This window comes from Amblyraja radiata, chromosome 3, assembly GCF_010909765.2.
Source record: "Amblyraja radiata isolate CabotCenter1 chromosome 3, sAmbRad1.1.pri, whole genome shotgun sequence".
In the NCBI taxonomy this organism is placed as follows: Eukaryota; Metazoa; Chordata; class Chondrichthyes; order Rajiformes; family Rajidae; genus Amblyraja; species Amblyraja radiata.
The window spans coordinates 77,148,830-77,176,244 of NC_045958.1; the positions used below are offsets into that span (position 1 = coordinate 77,148,830).

General features: G+C 43.5%; 1 protein-coding gene across 1 annotated transcript in view; it reads right to left on the reverse strand.

Annotated features, from left to right (window-relative positions):
* The window catches only part of LOC116971566 (atrial natriuretic peptide receptor 1-like), a 41,764-nt gene extending 14,553 nt beyond the window's left edge, over nucleotides 1–27,211 (reverse strand). The window contains exons 1-14 of the mRNA XM_033018800.1: nucleotides 27,131–27,211; nucleotides 26,176–26,281; nucleotides 20,939–21,101; nucleotides 18,811–18,934; nucleotides 17,509–17,613; nucleotides 13,926–14,028; nucleotides 11,739–11,878; nucleotides 11,136–11,208; nucleotides 9,920–10,058; nucleotides 8,113–8,199; nucleotides 4,641–4,784; nucleotides 2,642–2,763; nucleotides 1,562–1,703; nucleotides 688–736 (exon numbers count right to left, since the gene is read on the reverse strand). Of these exons, the coding sequence (XP_032874691.1) occupies nucleotides 688–736; nucleotides 1,562–1,703; nucleotides 2,642–2,763; nucleotides 4,641–4,784; nucleotides 8,113–8,199; nucleotides 9,920–10,058; nucleotides 11,136–11,208; nucleotides 11,739–11,878; nucleotides 13,926–14,028; nucleotides 17,509–17,613; nucleotides 18,811–18,934; nucleotides 20,939–21,101; nucleotides 26,176–26,281; nucleotides 27,131–27,211 (1,578 nt within the window). The remainder of the gene's footprint in view (nucleotides 1–687; nucleotides 737–1,561; nucleotides 1,704–2,641; nucleotides 2,764–4,640; nucleotides 4,785–8,112; nucleotides 8,200–9,919; nucleotides 10,059–11,135; nucleotides 11,209–11,738; nucleotides 11,879–13,925; nucleotides 14,029–17,508; nucleotides 17,614–18,810; nucleotides 18,935–20,938; nucleotides 21,102–26,175; nucleotides 26,282–27,130) is intronic.
* Nucleotides 27,212–27,415: the final 204 nt, after the last annotated feature.

The window sequence follows — 27,415 nt, forward strand, 5'->3', positions numbered from 1 at the left end:
TTTATCCTTCTCTAAAGAATATTTTGGAATAGATTTGTTCAAGTTATCAACGACTACTTATACGCAGATGATATTGGAGCTGAACGGTTTAAGTAATGAGAAGGGATTAGACAGACCAGTGTTGTATCCATCAGGTATTGAGATTAAGGGAGGTGATTAAAAGACCTGACCAGGTAGGTAGAAAACTCTATTTCCTCTTCTGGGATGTTCAAAATAATACAGCAAATACTCACATAAAAAAACCCATCAAATTCTCACTTAAAAAAAGGGCTCTCAGTCATAATGGGCAAAGGGGAGCAATTCCTCACAGATGTGGAAGCGGTAATGTGGAACTCACCTCTCTCCCACCCCCTCCATCCGATTACCAAACTCAAATAGCAGCTGAAGCCAGGAGACAACAGAAAATGTAAAAACTCAGATGTTAGTTCAGTTAATATGTTGAGCGCCATAGAACCAAGGTGGAAAAATGAGCCCACGATGATATCAAAAGAATCATATCATTGTAGGCTGAAAGGCCTGGTCCTGTGTTGTACACTTCCTTATTCTGTGTTCTAGATCAGACATTGTTGCCTGACCTCCTCTGGTCCTATGCTGCTTACAGATATATGAGTATCAAACAGGTCATTGCACGATTCTGATTGAAGAGTACCTTTGCAGTCTGCCTGACTTTTTTATAAAAATGCTTACCGGCACAGGGTCACATCTGGTTGCAATTTGCAGTAGAATTATAGCGTAGCTGTAAAAATGAAAAAAAACATATATTCCTTTAACAATTATGATCAGTGAGCTTAAACACTGTCGCTGAGCTTATTAAGTTGAGAGTCCTTTTGTATTCCATCACAATCTTTGGTACATTTGGTTTAGTTCGAAGCACCTCCAAGTGGTAATGATCTGTCCCAGCTCAGGTAGGGTCCAAACTTCCCTTCTCCCAGTGCACAAACTGGGCACTGAAGGTCAATTACTGGGACTGCAGTCTCCATTCAGGTGGTACACACATCAGACTCACACACAGGGGCCTGGAAACAGGAACAACTTCCGGACGCGGTGTTAGGAGAAGTAAAAATTGGAGAGGAACTTGACTCATAGTAATTGTCCTGTTCCCCTCCACAGTTGGACTTCATCGCTCTCATCATTGACCAATAGACCAACAAGCTGAAGGAGAAAGGTTGTTGCCTGCTGGTATGAAGCATGTTGTCTACGCCCATCTGACATCTCACTAAAGGGTAGACCCCCTGAGCAACAAAACCTTCAGTAATTTGGCCATTATACTCAAGAAGTCATCATCTTTTCTTTGAATGGTGTCTTGGGAGCTAACTGACTAAAACTGTCTTCTCATTTGAAGGCCATTGCCTCCACCGACAGTATGTACACGCAGTATCCGGGTGGATTTCTCTCCATCATGGGATGATGATCAAAAGGTGGCATTGGAGTTAGCTTAGCATTATAAAACTAAAAAAATAAAATTAATTAAAGTTCGGGCAGGACTTGAACCTTCTAACGTAAAGGAGTGCCAGTCACTGAGATGTGACTTGATGCCCACTGAAATTATTCTGCTGTTTACCTGTATACGTCTGCAGCGGGGGTGGGGTCAAAGTTTGATGCCATCTGGGCCTCAGGGGGTAAGTATACTTGATTCAACCGCTGACAGTAGGTAGTAGGGGGATCAAAAATGTCCTCTTTCCTGTAAATTGGCAAGCAGAAGTCTGGTGGAAAAAACAGGAAACACCATCAAATGACACAGATCTAAAGGATAACATATGAGAAGTTTTCTTTAAGTAGGAATTGTGGTGATAGAACATAGAACGGTATAGCACAGGAATAAGCCCTTTGGCCCACAATGTCTGTGTCAAAGATAGATACCAAGTTCAACTAATGTCCTCTGCCTGGATATGATCCATATCATTCCATTCCCTGCATATCCATGTGCCTATCTAAAAGTCTCCAAAATGCCACTACCCTCTCTGCTTCCAGCTACACCCTGGGCAATGCATTCCAGGCATCCACTGCTCTGTATAAACAGCTTGCCCTGCACATCCCCTTTAAATGGTCCCCTCTGACTTTCAAACTGTGCCCTCTAATCTTTGACATTTCCACCCTGGGAGAAAAGTTCTGTCTACCCTATCTACGCCTCTCAAAATTGGATACAGTGCTAAACTATCAAGATGCTCTCGAGAAAGCAGTCCAAATTGTCCAATCTCTCCTTAACACCAACACCCTCCAACCCAGGTGGCGTTCTGGTAAACTTCTTCTGCACCCTCTCCAAAGCCTCCACATCGATCGTGTAATCGGGCAACCAGAACTGCACACATTTCCCCAATTACGGCCTAACAAGTTTTATACAGCTGCAACATGATTAAATAATCTGGGATGTGCTGCCTGAAAATGCAGTAAAGCTGATTCAATATTACATTTTTTTGAGGGATGTGGACTGGACTTATTAATGAAAAAATAATATTTACAGTGCCAATGGAAAAGAGTTGTGGAATTGGACAAAATCAATGGGTCTTTCAAAGTGCAGACCCTGCTGTGATATATGGAGTGGGCTTTTTCTGTCCTGTGTAACTCCATAAAAGCAGGGCTGACATGCATTTGGTAACCCATTGTCCATCTATTTCTCACTCACTGAATGGCCAATGCTTACCTGCAAGTTTGCAAACCCACCGATCATCGATCACTGCGTTGGTGGACTTTAGCCGGCCGTGGTAAATCCTACGTTGGTGAAGATATGCCATCCCTCTGGCAATGTCAGTCGCAAAAGAGAATCTGGGGCAAAAACACACTCTGTTACCCAACATTTGTTCAGAAACTGAGAAAGGTTTCTAACACAATTCTATCCATTTTCCAAGCTGTTTCATTATCCTGCTGGTGGTGGGGTTATGGGCTAGTTATCCAACAGCCTGGATTAATAATCTAGAGACCCATCAAAACCCATCGAAGCAGTGGGGGAATGAAAACACAGTTAATTAAAAAAATGTGCAATAAGAAATTAGTAGCAGTAAAGGTGATTGGAAAACCTCTGGACTGCTGCAAAACCCATCTCATTCACTGTCCTTTAGGGAAGTGTATGTTTTGTCCATTTCCCACCGAGCCAGTACGTACCTCCAGGATCACAGTCCTGTGGTCACTCTTTATATGTTCTCCAAAATGGCCTGGAAGGACAGCAGTGCAGGGGCCGTTAGCATGGGCAATAAATGCCACACTGCCTGAAGGAATGACAAGACTCTTCAGACTCAGTCCAATGTCTTCATGAACATATCGCTGTGCTTCATGAACATATCACTGTGCTTGTTTTACAAAGTATGCACCAGGGCAGCTTTTGTTGTGTAATGCCCCTGTCCCACTTAGGAAACCTGAACGGAAACCTCTGGAGACTTTGCACCCCACCCAAGGTTTCCATGCGGTTCCCGGAGGTTATCGGAGGTTTTCGTCAGTCTCCCTACCTGCTTCCACTACCTGCAACCTCCGGCAACCACCTGCAACCTCCGGAAACCGCACGGAAACCTTGGGTGGGGCGCAAAGTCTCCAGAGGTTTCCGTTCAGGTTTCCTAAGTGGGACAGGAACTAAGGCTAATTTTGCATAAACTTAATTGCTGCACAAAGCAACCTGCAGATGCTGGGACTACATTCTGCAATTACCAGTGAACATTCCCATTTTTGACCGTCCCGTGAAGCACATCAATAAAGCATTTCTTGAAGTGTAGTCACATTTGAAATGAAGGCAGCAGCAGCAGGTTTATGCCAGCAAGTTTGCACAAACAGCGTTGTGTTGAATACTGGATAATTCATGTTAAATATAGTTGCTGAAGGATAAACATTGGCTCGGACTCCGTTCTTTTCTACTCAGGGATCATTCTCAGACTCTGATTAATGTCTCACCTGAAGTACTCTTGCTTTGAAATTCACTCTCAGTTGGAAGCAATGGAAGCATTACATACTCACATCATTGTGTGCTGCCCTGTCTCCAAATGTTATTTGGAGGCAGGGCAGGGCAGCACATAAGAGGCAAAAGCATTAAATATACAAGGCAAAGCATAATACACTGAAATGTTACTACAGAAAAAAGATTACCGAAACTGCCTGGTTGTAAATTCCTGGGGAAGCACTTCCAATAATTTGTCTCTCCCTCAGTCCTGCGTTCAAGTTGTGACTGGTGTGAGTGAGAGTGAGTGAGAGTGAGTGAGTGTGTCTTGTGTGCATGGCTCAATGTGTCCATGTGTGTGCGTGTGTATGTGTGTGCTCATGTGAATGAGAAGTGAGGGGAGGGGTGAGAGAGAGGGAGGGAAAAAGAGAGAAAGAGTCAGGGGTGTGTAGGTGTGTGTGAAACACTGGTGTGTGTGTATGCGCGCACCCGTGAGACTGGTGTATGTGTGAGTGTGCGTGAGACTGGTGTATGTGTGAGTGTGCGTGAGACTGGTGTATGTGTGAGTGTGCGTGAGACTGGTGTGCCTGATGTGTGTGTGGACACTGGGTTTAGACAGAAATGGGCTTAGTTATGATAAATGCAGAATTCAACCTGTCACGGTCCACATCTGTCACTCAGAAGAGACACTGCAGGCTGATCAAACACATTAACTTAAAGACACAAGGAGAAGGGAAATGGGGAGAAATAATCAGAGATCAGAAATGTGTTCGATCCATACCTGAAGCCCCAATTCAATGGGATGTCCTCGTTGAGCAACACATCGTTCAAGCTGCCTTTCGGGCAGTATTCCGTTATTATTGCCACGTTAGGAAGTTCAGTGCAGCCACCAATAAACTTGCAGAGGTTTGGATGATCAAGTTCCCTGTCAAATCCAAACACATGCACAGTGTAAAGCTTCTTTCACTTCCTAATACCAGAAGACTTGTATGTAGGAAAGAAAAACAGTGCATTTCAATAGCACCTTTCACCACCTCAGGACTTGGCAATATGCCTTATAGACAACAAAGCATCTTTTGAAGGCTCACCACTGCTGTAAAGTAGGAAGCATGTTTACTGATATACACACACAGCAAGATCTCACAAACAGCAAAGTGAATTTGGCCAGATCACTTGTTCCAGAGATGCAGCCTGTCCCACTGAGCTACTCCAGCATTTTGTGTCTGTCGTCGGTTTAAAGCAGCATCTGCAGTTCCTTCCTGCACATTTGTTTCTAGTTGTTGATTGAGGGGTACATATTGATCAGGACTCGTGGAGAACCTTCTCTGTTCTTCTTTGGATCAGTGGTCCACTTGAGAACACAGATGGCCCAACATCTCACCCAAAGGACATGAAGCACTCCCTCAGCACAGTGCGGATCAATGCTCAAGCCTCAGAATTAAACATTTGATCCAAATGTACTGTAGCTTTTAGATGAACAGATATGTAAGTGGTTTGATTGATTAATTGAAAGGCGTTAATTGCACCTGGATTTCTAGAAATTAGTTTTATCAAAATGTTACTCACACCGGGGGTTGTGAGTAGACCTTTTTCCAACAAAGCGAGCATAATACCATGCCATGCACAATAAGTTAACTTGCAAGATAACCACATTCAGCATAAGACCTCCAATATTTGTGTTGTTTGCAGGATGTTCATAGAATCATAGAAATGTAGAGCTCTTAAAGGTAGCGGAGTCAAGGGATATGGGGAGAAGGCAGGAACGGGGTACTGATTGTGGATGATCAGCCATGATCACAATGAATGGCGGTGCTGGCTCAAAGGGCCGAATGGCCTACTTCCTGTAACTATTGTCTATTGTCTAACAGTGATGCCTATCTAAGCTGATTCCATTTGCCCAAATTACGCCGATATTCCTATAGGCCTTTCCCATCCCTACGTCCAAATGCCTTTCAAATGATGTCATTGTAATTTCCTCCACCTCCATCTTGTAGCTTGTTCCAGATATTCACCACCCTCTTTTGAGAAAAACTCACTTTCAGATCTCCTTGAAATTCATCCTCTCTCAGTTTAAACCCGTGCCCTCTAGCTCCAGACTCCTTTGCCGTGGGTGAAACACTCTGACTATCCTATCAATGCACCTAATAATTTTATAATAAAGTCACTCCTCACCTTTTCACCATCCTATCCCCTTGTGTCCCCACTTCCACGGCGCTATGGAATTGCACCCCAATTTCTCCCTGTACATCCCTGCCATTTACTCTACATGTCCTAGCAAAGTGTATTACCTCACACTTGTCTAGATTAAGTTTAATCTGCCACTGCTCTGCTCAACATTCCAGTGGATCTCTATCAGTATCTATAAGGATGACGGTGTATCCTTAAACAATCTTCTTTGCTGTCTACAATTCTATCAGTTATCGTGTCATCTGCAAACATTCTAATCATATCCTTGGCATTCTCTTCCAGGTCCTTTATGCATATTCTGAATAACAAAGGTCCCGCCACCTATTGCAGCGGTACACCACTTGTTTCATGCTTCTAGTCTGAGAAACATCATCCACCGCTACCCTATGCTTCCTAGCACAAAGCTTGTTTTGTACTCAGTTTGTCCCCATGACTTGCTTTAAGTACATAGATTAGCTTAATTTGTCAACCCATTACTAAAATTCATATGAATATTTCTACTGCATCAATTTTCTTAGATACTGGGATTCTCTGCTGTTGGAGTGAATAAGAAGCCACCATCACAGTTAAAATGATGTTCAAGGAAGATATCCCAATCTCCAACTTCCATTGGCTGTCAATTGGAGCTTGTTTTTGAATGCACATGAAACATTAAAAACTTTGTCTAATGGACAAACCAACCATTCATCTTTTGAAGCTCTTGCGAACTCAAATCCATCAAGGGTCTTTCCGCCACTGCCCTGGGTTCTTCCAAACACCTCAGAATAAGGGGGGCAAGTGGCCTTCTTTCAACACCAGCAGCAGAGCAGAATGGCAAGAGCATCTGCAAAAACTGCTGCTGCTTCCAGTTATAAGGCACCGTTCATTTGGAGAAGAATCCCAAAGCCGAGAAGATGAGTGTCATCAAACATTGTCCACCAAAGCAGATGTGGAAATATTTGGTCAGCTGACCAAAACCGTGGTCAACCAGGAAGGAGCCAAGGAGTCATAAAGAATTAAAAAGAGGTATGGAGATGTAGAAACAAGCAACAAAATTGCTGGTTTACCAAAAAAAAGGACGCAAAGTGCTGTAGTAACTCAACTCAAGCAGCATCCCGTTTCAAGTTGGGAGCTTCCTTTATCCTGTACAAGACATAGGTGGGGCCACATTTAGAGTAGTGGGTTCAGTTTCGGTCACCCTGTTATAGGAAAGATGTTAAGTTGGAAAGGATGCAGAGAAGAGTTACCTATGAGGATGTTGCCAAGACTCAAGGGCCTGAGCTATAGGGAGGGGTTGAGCAGGCTAGGACTTTATTCTTTGGAGCACAGGAGGATCTTATAGAGGTGTATAATAAAATGAGGAGAATAGAAAGGGTAAACGCACAAAGTATTTTACCCAGAGTAGGGGAATGAAGAACCAGACAACATAGGGGCTTAAGGTGTGGGGGAATAAATTTAATACGAAGCTGAAGGACATTTCTTTTTACACAATAGATGGTAGGTATGTGGAATGAGCTGGCGGAGGAGGTAGTTGATGGTAGTTATCCATCATAACATTTAAAAACATTTGGACAGGTACATGGATTGGATACGTTTAGAAGGATATGGATAAGATAGGTTTAGAAGGATATGGGCTAAACGCAGGCAGGTGGGACTACTGTAGATGAAAATTATTGGTCAGCAAGTTGGGATGAATGGCCTGTTTCCAGCTGTATGACTCTACGACCCATAACATTACCTATCCATGTTCTCCAGGTTTGCTGCCTGAGAACATGGGGCAGGCGTGTTCCATGTTCTGGAAAATGGAACATGGAACACTGAGTTACTCCAGCACTTTGTGCCTTTTTTTAGAGGAATGGAGATAATGACTGGGAATGACTGGGAATTCCAGAGGCTCAGGGTGACGAGCTGAAGGCTCAGCAGCTGATCGTGGAGCAAATGAATTTGGGGATTAAATGGGACCCAATGTAGGTTGGTGAGTGCATAGACAGGAACGTGTAGACTACCCAAAAGCACCTTAATGTGTGGATTTGCCCAGGTGACCAATCCCTGTCAATTGAAACAGAAATGCATTGTTTGCAACCCACCGGATATGCTTCACCTCTTTGCGAATGGACTTTGAAAGGGTGAATGTTCTCTTCTTTATCTTCTTGATGGCAACGGTTCGACCATCACTGTAAAGACAGAAAGAGTAACGGTGATGGATTGCTGCTTCATGGAAGATTACTGTTAAGTTTGTGAGGTCACTAGTACATATCAATGGGGCCGACAGTGAGGCTTGTCACAGACTTCAGATGAAAGGCAAAGTATTTGCAAATTCAGAGTAAGAAGGGGTGGGGAATAACTGATATTTCACTGATTTATTCCACGTGGGTGTCTTCGACAGTGCTAGTATTTGTTGGTCATCTCCTGCTTCAGCTAAACATTAGACTAAGGCTGTCAGTCCCGGGTTAAATCAACTCTTCTCATCCAAACCACCCCCTCCCCAGGTACCTGAACCTACTGATCTCCCGGTTGCTGGACACTTTAATCCCCCTTCCCAGCAGTATGAATATTGATTTCTCTAACTTCAAGTAACCCTTACATCCCCTCCCTCTCCATCCCTCCCCCACCCAAGTTGTACCAGCATCAAAGTCATCTTGTTGAGTCTCATTGTCTGTAACCTGTTTTCACCAAGTCCACAGCTAACAATGGCCTATTTCCTGTATCATCGTTACTTTTTTGCATATCTTTCATTCATTTATTCTGTTTCTCTATATCACTGTTTATATCTCTCCTTTCCCTGTCCCATGACTCTCACTGAAGAAGGGGCTCGTCCCGAAACGTCACCTTTTTCTTTTGTCCAGAGATACTGTCTGACCCGCTGAGTTACTCCAGCTTTTTGTGTCTATCTTCAGTTTAAACCAGCATCTACACTTCCTTCCTATATATTTAGACTAAGGCTTATTAATTAGTCTAAGAGAAATGATCCATGCATCACCCACCAGTGAATAAATATTGAAACAGTGAAAAGTTAAGATTAACCTGGTGCAGGGAAAAATTACATAACTTGATCCTAGGGTCTGCCTGGTCTCCCTGAACTGAGCCTCATGCAGTCCAGGTCCAGCAGCACCGTCCACACCTGGCTAAACTTGTCTCAGTGGAGAACTGCTCCCGTGAGTGCACTCATTCTTTCCAAATGAACAAGGTATAGTGTTCATGTCTCCGTGTAGATTACGTGATGTCCCACAGGTTGTCCACTCTCACCTCACTCCGACACACTTCTCTTACGAGTCTATGCAGCCCCCCAGATGAGGTATACAACAATTTCAGATCAAACCATGTTCCCAATTGTTTTGTTCACACTGTCCCGACCATGGTGATTCTGGTTCTGCCATTTCCATCTCCTCAGATCCATCCTTTGTAGCTTTACTTGTCCACTATCAGCCCCTTCGCCTTCCATCCATCTTTTAATCAATTGGTTCTGTCAACTAATCTCTCCATTTTAGCAATTCCTTTATAATCCCAGAATTCCTGCAATACCTTAAGACGACTTGTTGAGCTGTGGTCACAGTTATAAGATGGGAGATACAGCAGCCTATTTGTAAACAACAGCATGTTAATAAGCAACGTATCTGCACTGCCAATGGTTGGCCGGTGGGCAACTTCTTAAAACTGTGCCAAGTGACCTTTAACATTAGTCTGTGGAGAGGTGGGGCTTTAGTTTAAAATCTCACCTTGAAGATGGCATCTCTAACTTCCAGTACTCCAAATACAGACAACACCTACTATTTTCTTGAAATAAAACGAGAGGCAAAAACAACTGGTCAGTGGATGAAGAGTCACGATGGAAACCAAAGACAAACATGGCTACCTTTACTGTCATGGATAAATTCCTAGTTGTGCTTCACTTACAAAATGCCTGTCTGGGTGAAGTGCTGTCTCCTTGACGCATTGAGAGCTCCTGTGCATGAGCTGGCGGTGGTGATACAGCTGGTGTTGGAATCACTCGCCCCATTAGGAATGCTAATGGCACTGCCTAGCATGGCATGGTCTACAAAACAAATCACAACAAGTACCTACAGATGAACCTGATTGAAACCGTTAACTGAAGTCAAGAACGTTACGACAGCATAATGGAGATATAATGAAGGGCTGACTTATTGGAACTTAGAGCTTAGAGATACAGCATGGAAACAGGTGCTTCAGCCCATCGAGTCTACACCCCTCATTGGTCACCAGTATACTGGTTCTATGTTCTGCACACTTTGGGCAATTTACAGAAGCCAATTACCATACATACCTATTCATCTTTGGCCAACCCTCCCAGAGATGCCCATTCTCTGAGAATCAATCTAAAACGTTGACATTAACTGCAACTGTCAGTTTTGGTTTAGAAACTCCATTGCAGACATTATGCTGGGAATGTGCCCAATGCATGCTTGATTGATGACTTCACAGGCGAAGACTCAGGATCCATCTGAACTGGACTTGTAATGAAGAGATATAAGAGGATGACTGGGGTGGCACAGTGGCATAGTGGTAGAATTACTGCCTTACAGCGCCAGAGACCCAGTTCGATCTTGACTACAGATTTTGTACATTCTCCTGCGAGCACATGGGGTTTTTCTGGGTGCTCCCACACTCCAAAAATGTACAGCTTTGTAGATTAATTGGGATCTGTAAATTGTAAATTGTCCCGAGTGTGTGGGATAGTGCTAGAGGTGATCACTGGTTATCGTGGACTAGGTGAGTCGAAGGGCCTGTTTCCACACTGTATCTCCAAAGTCTAAAGTCTAAAGACTTTGACGTTATCGACAGCGCTGAATAATCGGCAGTCATGCTCATCCCTGTGTTTTCAACAGGAAGTCAGGGCCCACATGCTTGCACATTTAGTTCCTGTAAACCAAGACCAGCCTTTTTTCTGGAACATCATTGCAAGGTTGCATGGCAACCAGTTAACTGTCACCTCGCGCTGCACACAATGTCTGTCAATTTTTATATCTTTTATACTCAGCTTGCATTCTATGCAAATTACATGGACTATTTCATGCATATACTATCACTGGTGACAAAACACCCAGTCAATAACACCAGCTCTACTCCTCCAGCTTTGTGACGTGCTACAGACCTTGCTTAACTTGATTGAAGTCAATGATCCAGCTTTCATCCCACAACATCTTCTGCTTCTGGTACTGAACCCACTGCAATGAGAGAACACAAGAAATACAAACAGGAGTGGGCCAGTCAGCCCCTGATGCCTGCTTTGCCATTCAATTAGAACATGCTGATCTGCTATCTCCCACCTTTCTGCCTGGTCCACATATCCTTTCATTCCCTTGGTGTCCCCCTCTCCTCCCCCCCCCCCCCCCTCCCCCCCCCCCCTCTTCCCCCCCTTCCCCCCACCCCCCCCCCCTCCTCCCCTCCCCCCCCAAATCTTCTGATCTCAGCCTTGAATACAGTCAATGACTGAACATCCACCTACAAGGGAAGGAATTCCAAAGGGCCACAACATGCTGATTAAAACAAATCTCCTCTATGTCTGATTCCTCATCCTAAAACCAATCCCCACCCCTACACTCCGCCAGTATTCGACACCCAGGCCTGAAGAAGCAGCTGCTCGATGATTTCCCAGCCAGTTCATTGACTGATACCAGATGAGCATTCATTAATGTCACATTTTTCTTTATGGAAACGAGCAGAAGGTTGTGTGGAACATCGGAGTAAAACCTACCGCAATGGTGAGGAGCAGGCCGGTGCAGACCAGTGAGATGGGGAAACTTATGGCAATTTTGATGGTGGCAGTGCAATCACCGCAGTCTGCAGGACAGGTGGAACACGTTTCATCTTCATCGCAGTTATCATCTCCGCAGACTCAACACAGAAAGAGAAACTTATTCATACACGGCTCAATCCTGGGCAATAGCATCAGGTATTACATAGAATTTACAGCAGTTACAGGACACTCAGACCATCTGATCCACGGTCTCCTCCCATCCTTCTTCACCTCATCCCACTGGCAGGATCTTTCTTTTCTTTTTCACAAATGTTCCTCCTTGAAATCTACAGTATCTCTGCTTTTTGCTTCAACCAATACCCATGGGAGTGAGATCTACTTTCCCACCACGCTCTGCCTCAGGGTAGTTTTGTTTTCCCACTGGATCTTTAGGCGGTTCTCTTATAATTCCTATCAGAAACAACCAAGGCTCATCAAATGTCTATCAAAGTAACTGAGGATGAGAATTATGCATAGATTTACAGGAGAAAAGCAATTTGTTAATGGCGATTCCCTTGTTTATACTGAAAACTTCTAGTCTCAAAGGGCACATTGAAGAGCTATATTCACAAAGATACAGCATTTATCATCAATTCAGGAAGTCATATTTTGAAGTTGCAAGGTATGTTGTGTCCATCTTTGGTATGATCTGCCAGGATACTATACAAATAGATTGTCACTATATCTTGGTACATGTGACAATAATAAAACAATATCAATACCAATGTGGAGGCACAAGAGTCTGCAGTTGCTGGAACCTTGAGCAGAACACAAAGTGTTGCTTTAACTCAATGGGTCAAGCGGCATCTATGGAGGGGATGGAGTGTCTGAAGAAGGGTCCCGATGCTAAGCATTGTCTATCCATTCTCTCCAGGGATGCTGCCTGACCTTGAGTTACTCTTGCATGTTATTTTTTTAATAAATACCAAGGTGGTGGCCAATATGTGTAAAGCAAGCCCCCACAAATACCAATGTGAGAATGATCAGATGGTATTAGCTGAGGTATTAGCCTTATGCATTAGGCTGCTGGTTTTAGCTGAGGGTTAAACTCTGTCACTTAAAGCAGTAGTACGGCCACTGAGAAGGCAGGCGGGCCTCAAGCTTCACTGCCGGTGAATGTCGGTGGGATCTTAGAAGAATAGAATAGAATAGAATAGAATAGAATGCAATTTATTGTCATTCAAACCTAGGTTTGAACGAAATATCATTTCTACAGTTTTTTAACATTACAAAACAATCCAAGACCCACACTTAACACAGTTTACATAAACATCCATCACAGTGAGTCTCCAACATCTCCTCACTGTGATGGAAGGCAAAGTCTTTATCTCTTCCCTTTGTTCCTTCTCCCGTGGTCCAGCAGTCCAACTGCAGTGTCGAGGCGAACTGGGGCTCCGATGTTAAAGCCCCCGGCGGGCGATGGTAAGTCCTGATGCCGTTTAAGCCACGCCGGGCGATGTTAGGCCCCGGCTCCATGTCCTTAAACCCGCGATTCCAGCGGGAGAAGTCGCCGTTGTGGAGCTCGGAAAAGCGGTCTCCCACCAGGGACCTGCGAGCTCCCGATGTTCCCGTCCACCGGGTCTGCGGCCGGTGCCTCCGAACTCCAAAAGTCGGGTCGCAGCCGCACGCCACCACAGCTCTTCCCGCTCCGAAGTTAGCCAGCTCCGCGATGTCAGTTCCGCAGGCTCTGCAACAGGAGCCCTCAGGTTAGTCCCGGCCAGAGGTCGCCGGAGGCTCCACAATGTTAGGCCCAACGACATCCGAGACCCGACAGGGAATAGTCGGGTCCCCGCACAGGGAAGAGATTTAAAACGGTTTCCCCCACAGCCCCCCCACCACCCCCCACATATACACAGCTAAAAAAAATAATAAAAACTAACTCAAGACATACATTTAACAAGACAAAAATAAAAAAAGACAGACGACTGTAGTCGAGCCGCTGCCGTTAGGCGCCGCCACTGTACCGTATCTTGGACAGTGTAAACCAAATTAAAGTGAACTTACACCTGCAGCCACATTGTATTTGCAGGGAAGATGGTTCTGTCAATATGACATTATTCCTCTAATGCTTTTTCCAATTTATTGGGCCCTGCTTTATTTGAACTCTGATGATGGTATTGCACAGTCCATGTCCCTCTGAGTTACCTTTTGCGGGTAGCACCAAGGTTTTTGCCTCCAATGCTGCTTGCATTTGTCCAACCTTGATATGAGCTATTAGGGAGGTTACACCAAGATGGAAAAGGACCACCTATGTACAGAGGACACAAGGAGCCAGAATCAGTGCATTCTCTTTCTCTAATTCCAATGGAAATGAATTCCTTCCGAATTAGCAAGCAAATACTAAACAAAACTTTCTTTTGTAAAATACAATCCTTTAAAACTCACAATAGAAACAGATAAAATAAATTATTGGCTCGTAATGTACAGTTAATCTCCAACGTGTATGTTTGTCTCACTACATTTGGATTACTACATTTCTACCCCAAACAAATTTAGGGTGGTGAATCTGTGAAATTCATTGCCACAGACAGCTGTGGAGGACAAGTCATTGGGTATTTTTTAAGGTGGAAATTGACAGATTCTTGATTAGTTAAAACAAATGTAGGTCCCTTGCAGTCAGAAACAGGCGAATTGATCATGGGGAACAAAGACATGGCAGACTAATTGAATAACTACTTTGGTTCTGTCTTCACTAAGGAAGACATAAATAATCTGCCGGAAATAGCAAGGGACCGGGGGTTAAATGAGATGGAGGAACTGAGTGAAATCCAGGTTAGCCGGGAAGTGGTGTTAGGTAAACTGAATGGATTAAAGGCCGATAAATCCCAGGGCCAGATAAGTTGCATCCCAGAGTACTTAAGGAAGAAGCCGCAGAAATAGTGGATGCATTAGTGATAATTTTTCAAAACTCTTTAGATTCTGGAGTAGTTCTTGAGGACTGGAGGGTAGCTAATGTAACCCCACTTTTTAAAAAGGGAGGGAGAGAGAAAACGGGGAATTACAGACCAGTTAGTCTAACATCGGTGGTGGGGAAAATTCTGGAGTCAGTTATTAAAGATGGGATAGCAGCACATTTGGAAAGTGGTGAATTCATTGCACAAAGTCAGCATGGATTTATGAAAGGTAAATCATGTCTGACGAATCTTATAGAATTTTTCGAGGAAGTAACTAGTAGAGTGGATAAGGGAGAACCAGTGGATGTGTTATATCTGGACTTTCAGAAGGCTTTCGACAAGGTCCCACGTAAGAGATTAGTATACAAACTTAAAGCACATGGTATTGGGGGTTCAGTATTGATGTGGATAGAGAACTGGTGGCAGACAGGAAACAAAGAGTAGGAGTAAACGGGTCCTTTTCAGAATGGCAGGCAGTGACTAGTGGGGTACCGCAAGGCTCAGTGCTGGGACCCCAGCTATTTACAATATATATTAATGATCTGGATGAGGGAATTGAATGCAACATCTCCAAGTTTGCAGATGACACGAAGCAGTGTTAGCTGTGAGGAGGATGCTAGAAGGCTGCAAGGTGACTTGGATAGGTTGGGTGAGTGGGCAAATGCATGGCAGATGCTGTATAATGTGGATAAATGTGAGGTTATCCACTTTGGTGGCAAAAACAGGAAAGTAGACTATTATCTGAATGGCGGCCGATTAGGAAAAGGGGAGATGCAACGAGACCTGGGTGTCATGGTACACCAGTCATTGAAAGTAGGAATGCAGGTGCAGCAGGCAGTGAAGAAAGCAAATGGTATGTTAGCATTCATAGCAAAAGGATTTGAGTATAAGAGCAGGGAGGTTCTACTGCAGTTGTACAGGGTCTTGGTGAGACCACACCTGGAGTATTGCGTACAGTTTTGGTCACCTAATCTGAGGAAAGACATTCTTGCCATAGAGGGAGTACAGAGAAGGTTCACCAGACTGATTCCTGGGATGGCAGGACTTTCATATGAAGAAAGACTGGATAGACTTGGCTTGTACATGCTGGAATTCAGAAGATTGAGGGGGGATCTTATAGAAACTTACAAAATTCTTAAGGGGTTGGACAGGCTAGATGCTGGAAGATTATTCCCGATGTTGGGGAAGTCCAGAACTAGGGGTCACAGTTTAAGGATAAGAGGGAAGTCTTTTAGGACCGAGATGAGAAAATCATTTTTTACACAGAGAGTGGTGAATCTGTGGAATTCTCTGCCACAGAAGGTAGTTGAGGCCAGTTCATTGGCTATATTTAAGAGGGAGTTAGATGTGGCCCTTGTGGCTAAAGGGATCAGGGGGTATGGAGAGAAGGCAGGGATGGGATACTGAGTTGGATGATCAGCCATGATCATATCGAATGGCGGTGCAGGCTCGAAGGGCCGAATGGCCTACTCCTGCACCTATTTTCTATGTTTCTATGTTTCTATGTAAGGATGTCAAGGATTATGGAAAAAAGGCAAGAGAATGGGGTTGAGAGGGAAAGATAGATCAGCCAGAATAGACTTGATGGGCTGAATGGCCTAATTCTGCTCCTATGACTTATGAACTTATGAATTTATTATTCCAGACACCTCACAGTTGCAAATCTTCTTTTTATATTCTTGTCACTCTTGTAAAGTAAGGAATTCAGTAGTTAATTTGCAATTTGTGCAGCAGGTTTCTGTGAACTGCTATTTGATAATCAGTCTTAGTAATGCTGAACGAAGACCAAATCTTGGATCCAGGATGCTGGGGATAGTTCTTGGATCTTGGTCGCCCGGCTGCAGGAAGGATGTCATTAAGTCGGAAAGGGTGCGGAAGAGATTTACCAGGATGCTCCCTGAGCTGGTGGGCGTGAGTTATAGGGAGAGACTGGGTAGATTGGGATTTCTTTCTTTGAAGCGTAAGAAGCTGAGACTTTATTGAGGTGCAGAAGACCATGAAGGGCATGGATAAAGTGAATGCTCACAGTCTTTCCCACTGCAGAAGATTCTAAAACTAGAGGGTTAAAGTGAGAGGAGGCGGGGGGAGATTTAAGAATGACCTCAGAAGCAACATTTTCACTCAGAGGATAGTCTGCATCTGGAATGAGTTGCCAGAAGAAGCTACAGAAGCAAATAAAATTCATGCTTTTGAGAGCACAGCTGGTTGTGGTGCTACCTCAAAGCGCCAGAGGCACGGGTTCGATCCTAACCTCGGGTTCTGGCTATGCTGATGTTTCACGTTCTCCCCATGACCACATGGATTTCCACCGGGTACTCTGATATCCTCCAACATCCCAAAGACACATGCACATTTGTAGGTTAAGTGGCCTTGGTAAAATTGACCCTACTGTGTAGGGAGTCAGTGGGAAAGCGGGATAATATAGAACTAATTTGAATGGGTGATCAGTGGTCATTGTGGACTCAGTGGGCCAAAGGGCCTGTTTCCAGGCTATATCTCTAAACTAAACTAAAGGACATTTGGATATGGAGGGTTCAGAGGACTATGGGTCAAATGCAGGAAAATGAGACTAGCCCAATATGCCACTTTGGTTGGCAAGGACAAGTTGGGCAGAAGGGCTTGTTTCCCTGCTGTACTGCTGTACGACTCTACATTCTTCTAAATCATACCCTTTACCCTTGCCCACCTCTACAAAGGAGTTTAAAGTCAGACCCTCTCTAACTGAAGGGCCACTGCCTTGATATCATTCTGAGAACTTCCCGCAAAAGGTCTCACGGTCCGAGGGATCCTTCCCTTCACTTTAGTGCTCATTCTATTTAACACTCATAACTTACCTTGGCGGTCCAGTTAATTTGACTCATTTTCCCTGCTGTCGACACCGTATGAGTTACTATCTGACCATCATCTGGGATCCAAGGACCACAAATGCCCTCTTTCACCTTCAGTCATGAAAAGAGAATGAATAGTAAAAGAATAATAAGTTGTTTCAGTACTTTGGGATACTTAGAAATATTTCAAATATATAAGCTCATTTTGCCAAAGGTCTTGTTACGAATTGGTCTTTTTTTTGGAAAAGGCCCTTCAATTTAAGTTCCCAACTGAACCGTATTTTGTAAGTGGTGTACAGCAATCAGCTGCTACTAACAATTAGTGTTCAAGAAGGAACTGCAGATGCTGGAAAATCGAAGGTAGACAAAAGTACCGGAGAAACAGTCTGAAGAAGGGTGTCGGCCCGAAACGTTGCCTATTTCCTTCGCTCCATAGATGCTGCCGCACCCTGCTGAGTTTCTCCAGCACTTTTGTCTACTAACATTTAGTGCCAGGACCAGGGGGTCAAATATACCTGGCGAGCTCTCACAAATATCGATGAGATAACCAATAGTGTATGATTCATACAATGGTGAGAAAACATTCCATTGATGATAGGATACTTTTGGATGTCCCAAGACTGTGTAAGGTACTAAGTAAATGCCAATCTTTGTTCTTTTGAGTTATGTTTATATTCACACCAATGGCCACAAGAGGAAAATGACTACTCTCCTGATCTCATCGTCAATGAATAAACATGACAGTAAAATACTCTTGCACAATGGACGTAGGTGTGCTGGCTTGGCAGAATTTTCAGACTATTGAATATCATTGTGAATATACAACGGTACAATTCTAAGTTTCTTTTTTTTAAGATGTTACATCAAGAGTCAAAAGTCAAGACTGTTTTATTGTCATATGTCCCAGAACAATGAAATTCAAACTCGTCGCAACACATCAGAATACGTAAACAGAATTTGTTATACATAGCAGTATAACAAATTTTCTATGAAGCCAGTGTGTTTAACGTAGGTCCCCAATATTTTTACAGGGAGCACAGGATGTGAGTGCCTTGGTGAGTCTGATGCCGAGCCATTAGACTCTCAGAACAATGGGATAGGGGATTAACTACTGTGCATTTCATCAGCATAATAATATCATAATATCATAATAATATAATGGCGGTTATTTACTGAGGTGCAACAGATTAATCAATAATCGACTGATGGCACATTGCACCTTTTCAGTGCAAGGCAAGGATTAATAACATGCACACAGTATATCCCCACCCAAAGAATCTCACACTCGGTGGGAAACTAGGCACTAACCATGAATGCCAGAGGGCAGGAATGTATGTTAGCATGATGCACACAGCAGTTGTCTTCATTTGCATCCTTCCAATTCAGTGGGCACTCCTTCTCCTCACAAAATATCTTTGCTTCGTCAGCATCTCTGTGTGAGGCAAAATGAATAGCTCCAGTTAATCACAGAAGACAGGAAGTTATTTTTCCAAAATTTCATTTTGACAATTAAATTTAAAATCTTGATTAAAAGCTGGCAATATGGAAAAGTGGCCTTTCAACTGAATTCCGTTAGCCCCATACAGCCACATTTTCAAATCATTTCTAGTAAGGCGTTTTAATGCCTAGTTGTGGAAGTCCTAAGTTTCAAAGGTTCAGTGTTCCGCACGCAGGCATGTATCTCAGTAAAGCATACGGTCAACTTCCCACACACTTTCTAATATTGTGTTAAGCACTTATAGACGTGTATCCAATGGTAAAGCATGCAATCAGCTCCCCTCACACCCTTCAATACTCAGTGTTAAGCACTTATAGACGCGTATGCCATGTTAAAACTTACAATCAGCTCCTCTCACACTCTCCACAGCATGGATTTATGAAGGGGAAATCATGCTTGACTAATCATCTGGAATTTTCTGAGGATGTAACAAGTAGAATGGATAAGGGAGAACCCAGTGGATATGGTGTATCTTGACTTTCAAAAAGCCTTTGACAAGCACCCACACAAGAGATTAGTGTGCAAAATGAGAGCACATGGTATTGGGGGTAGGGTATTGACATGGATTGAGAACTGGTTGTTAGGCAGGATGCGAAGAGTAGGAATTAACGGGTCCTTTTCAGAATGGCAGGCAGTGACTAGTGGGGTGCCGCAAGGCTCAGTGCTGGGACCCCAGTTATTTACAATATGTATTAACAATTTAGACGAGGGAATTAATTGTAACATCTGCAAGTTTGTGGATCACACAAAGTTGGGTGGCAATGTGAGCTGTGAGGAGGATGCTATGAGGCTGCAGGGTGACTTGGATAGAGTGGGCAGATGCATGGCAGATGCAGTATAATGTGGATAAATGTGAGGTTATCCACTTTGGTGGCAAGAACAGAAGGCATATTATTATCTGAAAGGTGTCAGATTTGAAAAAGGAGAGGTACAATAAGACCTGGGTGTGCTTGTACATTAGTCACTGAATGTAAGCATGCAGGTACAGAAGGCAGTGAAGAAAGCTAATGGCATGTTGGCCTTCATTGCGAGAGGATTTGAGTTTAGGAGCAAGGAGGTCCTCCTGCAGTTGTACAGGGCCCTGGTGAGAAAGCACCTGGAGTATTGTGTGCAATTTTGGTCTCTTAATTTGAGGAAGGACATTATTGCTATTGAGGGAGTGCAGCGTAGGTTCACCAGGTTAATTCCAGGATGGCGGGACTGACATATGATGAAAGAAGGGGTCAACTGGGCTTGTATTCACTGAAATTTAGTAGGATGAGAGGGAATCTTATAGAAATATGGAAAATTCTTAAAGGATTAGACAGGTTCGATGCAGGAAACATGTTCCCGATGTTGTGAGAGTTCAGAACCAGAGGTCACAGTTTAAGAATAAGGGGTATGCCATTTAGGATTGAGATGAGGGAAAATATTTTCACCCAGAGAGTTGTGAATCTGTGTAATTCTCTGCCACAGAAAGCACTGGATGTTTTCAAGAGAGAGTTAGATTTAGCTCTTAGGGCTAAAGGAATCAAGAGATATGGGGAAAAAGCAGGAATGGGGTACTGATTTTAGATGATCTGCCATGATCACATTGAATGGCGGTGCTGGCTCGAAAGGCCGAATGGTCTGCTCCTGCACCTATTTTTCTATGTTCGTCAACCTCAGCGAAGCTCTCCCCATTATCCTAAGGCAATGGTTTTTCTCCACCAACCCGACTCTCAAACATAGAGCCCATGCAGTCAATACATGAACCACTGTACACCCTGACTCTCAGACATGACATTAGCGCGCCACAACCAGCTTGACAGAAAGGGGTGAGTTGTTCCTCCTGTAATCCCAGAGGGCGACAGATGAAAGCCAGCTGGTTTGATAGTCCGGCCCATTCACATTCTCTTTCCTGCCTGGTTCGCAACTTGACCTGTGGGATCCCGCAAACACATCAATCAATGTCGACACACATAGAAGCGGCAGGAATGTGTCACCCACCCGTATGAGAGAATACCACTCTCCACCGCCCAGTGGTAAAAACGATCATTCACTGTCACCGCATAGGTCACGCTGAATTCTTCACCACTCAGCACCCTCTCTGAAGGTCTCTGTACCCAAGCCATCTCCAGACCTACAGCAGAAAGACGAGAACTAGCTAATGATGTCAAGGGTTGATACATGTTAAATAAACAACTTCAAAATTCACTGAAGGACATCCTGCAGTTCGAAAATGCCTTACACAGCATTTAGGCAGTGCAGTGGTGCAACGGTAGAGTTACTGCCTTACTTCACTAGAGAGCCGGGTTCGATCCTGACAACGGGTGCTGCCTGTATGTACGCTCTCCCTGTGACTACATGGGTTTTCTCCGGGTGCTCAGGTTTAATCCCACACTCCAAAGACGTACATTGACGTACAAAGTAAATTGGCTTTGGTAAAGTTGTAAATTGTTCCTAGTGTGGAGGTTAGTGTGAGGTTGGCGTGGACTCAGCTTGGCTGAAGGGCCTGTTTCCGCGCTGTATCTCTGAAGTATTAAGTCTCAAGTCTTAAGCCTTAAGAGTCTGTCCCACTTGGGCGCCATTAGCGTGTCATTTACGCGACATCATTCACGTCGTGACGTGCACGTGATGCGCGCATGGTGCACATTGCGCGCGCATGGTGTGTGGTGACGTAGACAGTGACGCGTGGTCGCGTGCGGCGCCCCAGGATTTTGAGATGTACAACATCTTTGCGCGCCATCTGCGTGACGCACTAATGACGCCCAAGTGGGACAGGCTCTTCAGAACGCCCCAAATCAATTCTCAGCCGATCATTTTGAAGTTTGTAGGTTAGACGAATAAGAGGAGATCTTATCGAAACTTCCAAAGTTCTCAAAGCCATGACAGGTTGGGTGTAGGAAGGGAGATCCCCCTGCCTGAGGGCTTCAGGATCAGGGGGTCACAGAATGAGGGAAAGGCCATTTAGGATGGAGATACCGAGACATGTCTTCAAACTCTGGTCAATGAACTTTAGGAATTCTCAAATATGGAACCCGTTCTTGACATTATTACAAGATTCAAGGTTTATGCAGTCAATGCAGGGAACTTTGTGCTGAGTAGGAAGATTGATGTACTTTGCTATTGGCAGAGCAAGGCTCGTTCGCCTACTTCTGATCCTAAATTAGTGATTGAGAGTAGAAAGTGCAGATCGTGAGATAATAGTGGCTATTTTCACCAGATTATTGTGTTGGGAGGAACTGCAGATGCTGGTTTAAACCGAAGAAAGACACAAAAAGCTGGAGTAACAACTCTGGAGAGGAGGAATGGGTGGTGTTTCTGCTAGTCCCGCAGAGTTACTCCAGCTTTTTGTTTCTTTCTTCACCAGATTATTTTCAGTTTTGGCAGTCCCGCATCTGTTCTTTGAATTGTTCTGGATTAGTGTCTAACTCAGCTTGTTCACAGCCCAGTTGACTAGTCTCAAAGAGAACAGATTAATTGGAGGAAATTTAGTACATTCTGTCCTGGCCATGTGTGGAGGAGTGGGTTTATACTCTGGGAGTTAATTCGAATGCAACGTTTTCTCTCCTCTCATTCATTTTATTTCTTCCACCAGTTTATTCTCTCCCTCATCGTCACCACCAAAACTTCTCATTCCATCCCATTTTTTCCCCTTTCACTTTCCCTGTAGATGATTAAAAGTGCCACCTTTAATTTCTGTGGTTTATAACCAATAGATTGCCAAATGAGATCTGTAACCCTGGCAAAAGGAGGATTCAAACTTCGGATTGATATCCTTGGGTTTTACACAAAGGATTGCAGCACCTTGTACGTTACCTGTGGGTCTGAGCCCCTGGGGATTGTACCTCATTGATTATTACCTACACACAGGAATTGCCAAGTGTATTGTCAACCAAGGCAGATGTTACCTTGAAAACAGATGCAAGAAGAAGAATCAACAGTTACTGGAGAAAAACAAAATGCCCACGAATAGATGAGAAACAAAAGATTTTACACTGCAACATTTATTTGAGCATTACCAAGAAAGAGAATGATCATTAAACCCTCTCCCCTCCAGCCCACATTTTGACACAAAGCTTAATCCAGAGTGTTCCAGAAAGGTAAGAGGAGCAAAGTTTAAAGGAGATGTGTGTGACAATTTATTTTTACACAAAAGCTAGTGAGTGCCTGGAACGTGTTGCCAGGGGTATTGGTGGAGGCAGATACGATAGTTGCAATTAAGTGGCTATGGATAGATGCATGAATATGCAGGGAATGGTGGGACATGGATCATGTGCAGGCATTTGAGATGAGTTTATCTTGGCATCATGTTTGGCACAACCATTGTGGGTCGAAGGACCTGCCCCTATGCTGTAGTTTCAATGTTCTATATCAGGGGTTCCCAAACTTTTTCGTCCTGTTTACCCGTGGCAACTTTAATAGCACATAACAATGCTATTTCACTCATTTATGAACAACTAATGATGAACAGATACCAGTATACCAGAACCAAACACAGTCAGTCAATGAGAACAAATATGTACAAGTCCAGAATCAACAAATTTACCCCCTGGGTAGGTGACATTTACCCCCTGGGGGTAAACCTACCCCAGGTTGGGAACTCATGTTCTATATAGAGGCTAACAGACAAGCAGCCGATGGTGTGGAAGGTGAGTACAAGCTTCACTGATCTACACTCATCTCTTTGTCTTTGGTTTGTTGTCCCTCAATTTTGTATACTCTCCACAGACCATTATTTAACCCATGTGTACCAACAATGCCAAGGATAACTCATCAGAGTCATCAACCTTTAACCAAAAGAAACAAGATCTGGGGTTTAAATTACAATTAATTCATTTTGTGTTTTTATTGTGAGTAGTTGTACAGCCTAATTGTTATTACAATCTGAATATTACATTTGGTAAAATATTTGATTTGCCTCGAAATGAAATTCTGAAATTTGCATCAAAATTCATCATCAGAATCATTCGATGGACAGAATATTAAATAATTAGCACTGTTCCTAAAAATATGTCATTGCCTCACTGACTCTTAATGTGTAAAACCATCATAAACAGTCTATTATTTAACTCATGTGCATCAACGATGCCAAGGATAACATAAACCTTTCACCAAAAGAATCAACATCCAGGGTGTAATTTAATGTTCTGCCTCTTCTGTCTAATTATTATAATATTTTACTTGTAAAATATATTGTTTAATTTGAATTGAAAATCTCAATTTTTATCACCAATGCAGAATCATTCCATGTAAATAATATTTAAAAAATTGCACTAAAGCTAAAATACTGAGCATTCAGAAGGCACACAAAAGCTCCCTGCAACAGACTGTTTGTCAGGTAGCAACAACCCACATTCAAAACATCCCCGATTTTTTTCACTTATCAATGCACCAATGAATAATAAATCAACAGGTTACAGTGCAGTAAACAAAGAACAGGCAACAGTGTAGGGCTTAGGAACCTTAAAAGGCGCAGGGGGCATTATGTGGATGGTGAGTAAAACAGAACAAATCTTAGGAATCACAATTTTATTTTGGTATAGTTTTAGATTATTGTCACGTGTACCGAGGTACAGTGGAATGCTTTTTGTCATGTTCTAATCAGTCAGTGGGAAGACTGTCCATGATTACAACCGAGCCATACACAGTGTACAGGTACATGATAAAGGGGAAGGTGATGAGCTACAAAACCAGGGAGATTATGCTGAAAATCTTTATAAAACTCCAGTTAGGGCACTACTTGGATATTCTGTCTAATTCCACTAAAGGGGGTTTAGGGAGGATGTGAACATCCTGGAAAGGATGCAGGAAATATTCCAAAGAAGGATGGGGGGGGGGGGGGGGGTTCAACTTCAAGGTTAGTCTGGGGGAGTTGGGGCTGTTTTCACCAAAGGGGAAAAGAATGAGAGATTTGAGAGAGCTGTGCAAGAGCATGATGGGTTCGGGCAGGGTAAATAGATGAAATATTTCTCTATTAGCGCACATTCATCTGCCAGGGACAGGTTGTAAAATGTTGGACAAGTAACACACAGGGGATAAGTAGAAATGCTTTTAATGTGAAGAATAGTTTCAATCTGCTTGTCAGGGAGGTGGAAAGAGAAAAACTTAGAAAGGAGCAGTGGGAACATGGAAGTTCGCCAATGACACCATCATTGTTGGACGATGGTGGAGAGAGTCAAAAACTTCAAATTCCTGGGCATGCATATTTCCGAAGATATTTCCTGGACCCAGCATGCTGATGCAATTATGATGAAAGCACATCAACGCCTCTACTTCCTGAGAAGATTACGGGGATTTGGTATGGCAGAGAGGATTCTCTTGAACTTCTACAGTTGTACAGTAGTGAATATATTAACTGGTTACATCATGGCCTGGTTCGGCAGCTTGAATGCCCAGGAGCGAAGACGATAGCAAAAAGTTGTGAACACTGCCCAGTCCATCACTGGCTCTGATCTCCTCACCGTCTAAGGGATTTATAGGAGTCGCTGCCTCAAAAAGGCAGCCAGCATCATCAGAGGCCCACACCAACTTGGCCACACACTCATTTCACCACTGCCAACGAGAAAATACAGGAGCCTGAAAACTGTAACGTCCAGGTTCAGGAACAGCTTCTTCCCTACAGCCATCAGGCTATTAAACACTACAACCTCAAATAAGCTCTGAACTATTTTTGTGTGTACGTATGTGTGCATGTGTATATCTATCTTTATATATATAGATAGTTGGTCTATCTATATACATATATATAATCTATATATAGATCTATATATATATATATATCTATATATAGATATGGCTCCTGGTATACATATATATATATACATACCAGGAGCCAGCAGAGTTCTGATGGGCCGAATGACCTTCTATGCATATCCTAGAGATATACCTAGCATCATCATTTTTCGGCCTGTCTCAAGTTGTGTCTTGGCGTTTTTAAGCCATTTTCTGAATATAATGAGAGGGGAATTAAAAGAAACGTCGATCAGTGGCCGTTCCGGAAACATTGCCCTTGAAGGCTTCAAGTTGAAAGGCAGAGTCGGCAGCAGGTTCAATGAGGAACTTTTGAAGGGCTTTGGGGAGTGGGCAGCGGGGGCAAACGGGCCGGATTTAACAGAAGAACCAACAGGTGAGCAATGGGGCGAATGGCCTCTTTTAACGCTGTACCATTCTGTTGAATTGCCGACGGTGATGAAAATAAAATGGAAACTCACCCTGGCAATTTATCATGTTGTACTCATGCGGGTTTTCCAAAGGCCAGCAGTCGTAGTCGGTGTTGTCCAAATCATGCCATCCTCGGGTACTTGTCGTTCGGATGGCCTTGAGGGAGATCGAGAAAGAGAGAGAGAAAAGGGAAGCTGAAACAATCTGGTTATAAATGTCTCTTCTTCCAATGGCAGTCCCCGGCGAAAGGGACTGAAATCTATTCTAGTTGTTGCTCAGCTGAAAGTTTTATAATCGTATGATATTTCGATTACTTTTGCAAACGAAATACATGTATTTCCTAACTTTTCAATGGCAATCTATATTTACGGGTACATTTAATTTACACCCACTGGGTTCATTTATTGAAAAAAAAACATATTTTGATGCAGAGCCTTGGAATTCTGTAGAGGGGATATAACGTTGAATTTTGCTTAAATGAATGAATACCTACCAGCAGATAGGAAATAACGAAATAAGACAATCTATCCGACTTCGATGCTGGCATAACTCTCCGCAGCGCTGTGTAAAGCCACATGAATCCAGTTATCGGTGATGGACAGTTTGCATTTAAAAATAAAACAACATATAAACCTGCGATTGCTTTGACCGTGCGATGCAGCTCAGCCCGGCTCGGAGGAGCATGCGTCGAAGTCGGGAACAGAGGTTGGGAAGGGGGCGAGAGAGAGAGAGAGAGAGATAGGCAGTGTACCATGGTAGATCCATGGACCAGTGTAGATCCACGGAACATTGTAGATCCATCGATAATTGCCTTTTCAGTTCAGTTCCGGCACTTGGATCACGAGATCCAACCATTTCACCCACACTCCCCTTCGAAGTGGCAACCCAAAGTCTGTTAGTGTGTGGTTCATCAGATGTGAAGTTCGTTTAAAATTCAGCCAGAGAAGGGAGATGGGTGTCCACTAAGCACAGATCATGGCAGATACGGGCTTCACTGGACTATACAGGTTTCTCACCAAAACCACGTGGATTGGGGAAAATGTTGGGAGAGTTTGGTTGGACTTCCAAACCATTTTCTACAGTCATCGTGGGCTGGATAATAATATACCAAATCACAGCTCCTCACAGGAGCAGGATAGTAGGACCCCCCTCCCCTTAATCATATTTCAACTTGTTATTGGGATCTAACCATTAATGGCAAAACCAATGTTTATTGCCTATCCTTCATTACCCTGGAGAAGATGGCAGTGAGCCGAATTATTCAACTGCTGCCGCCCTTCAAATGGGAGC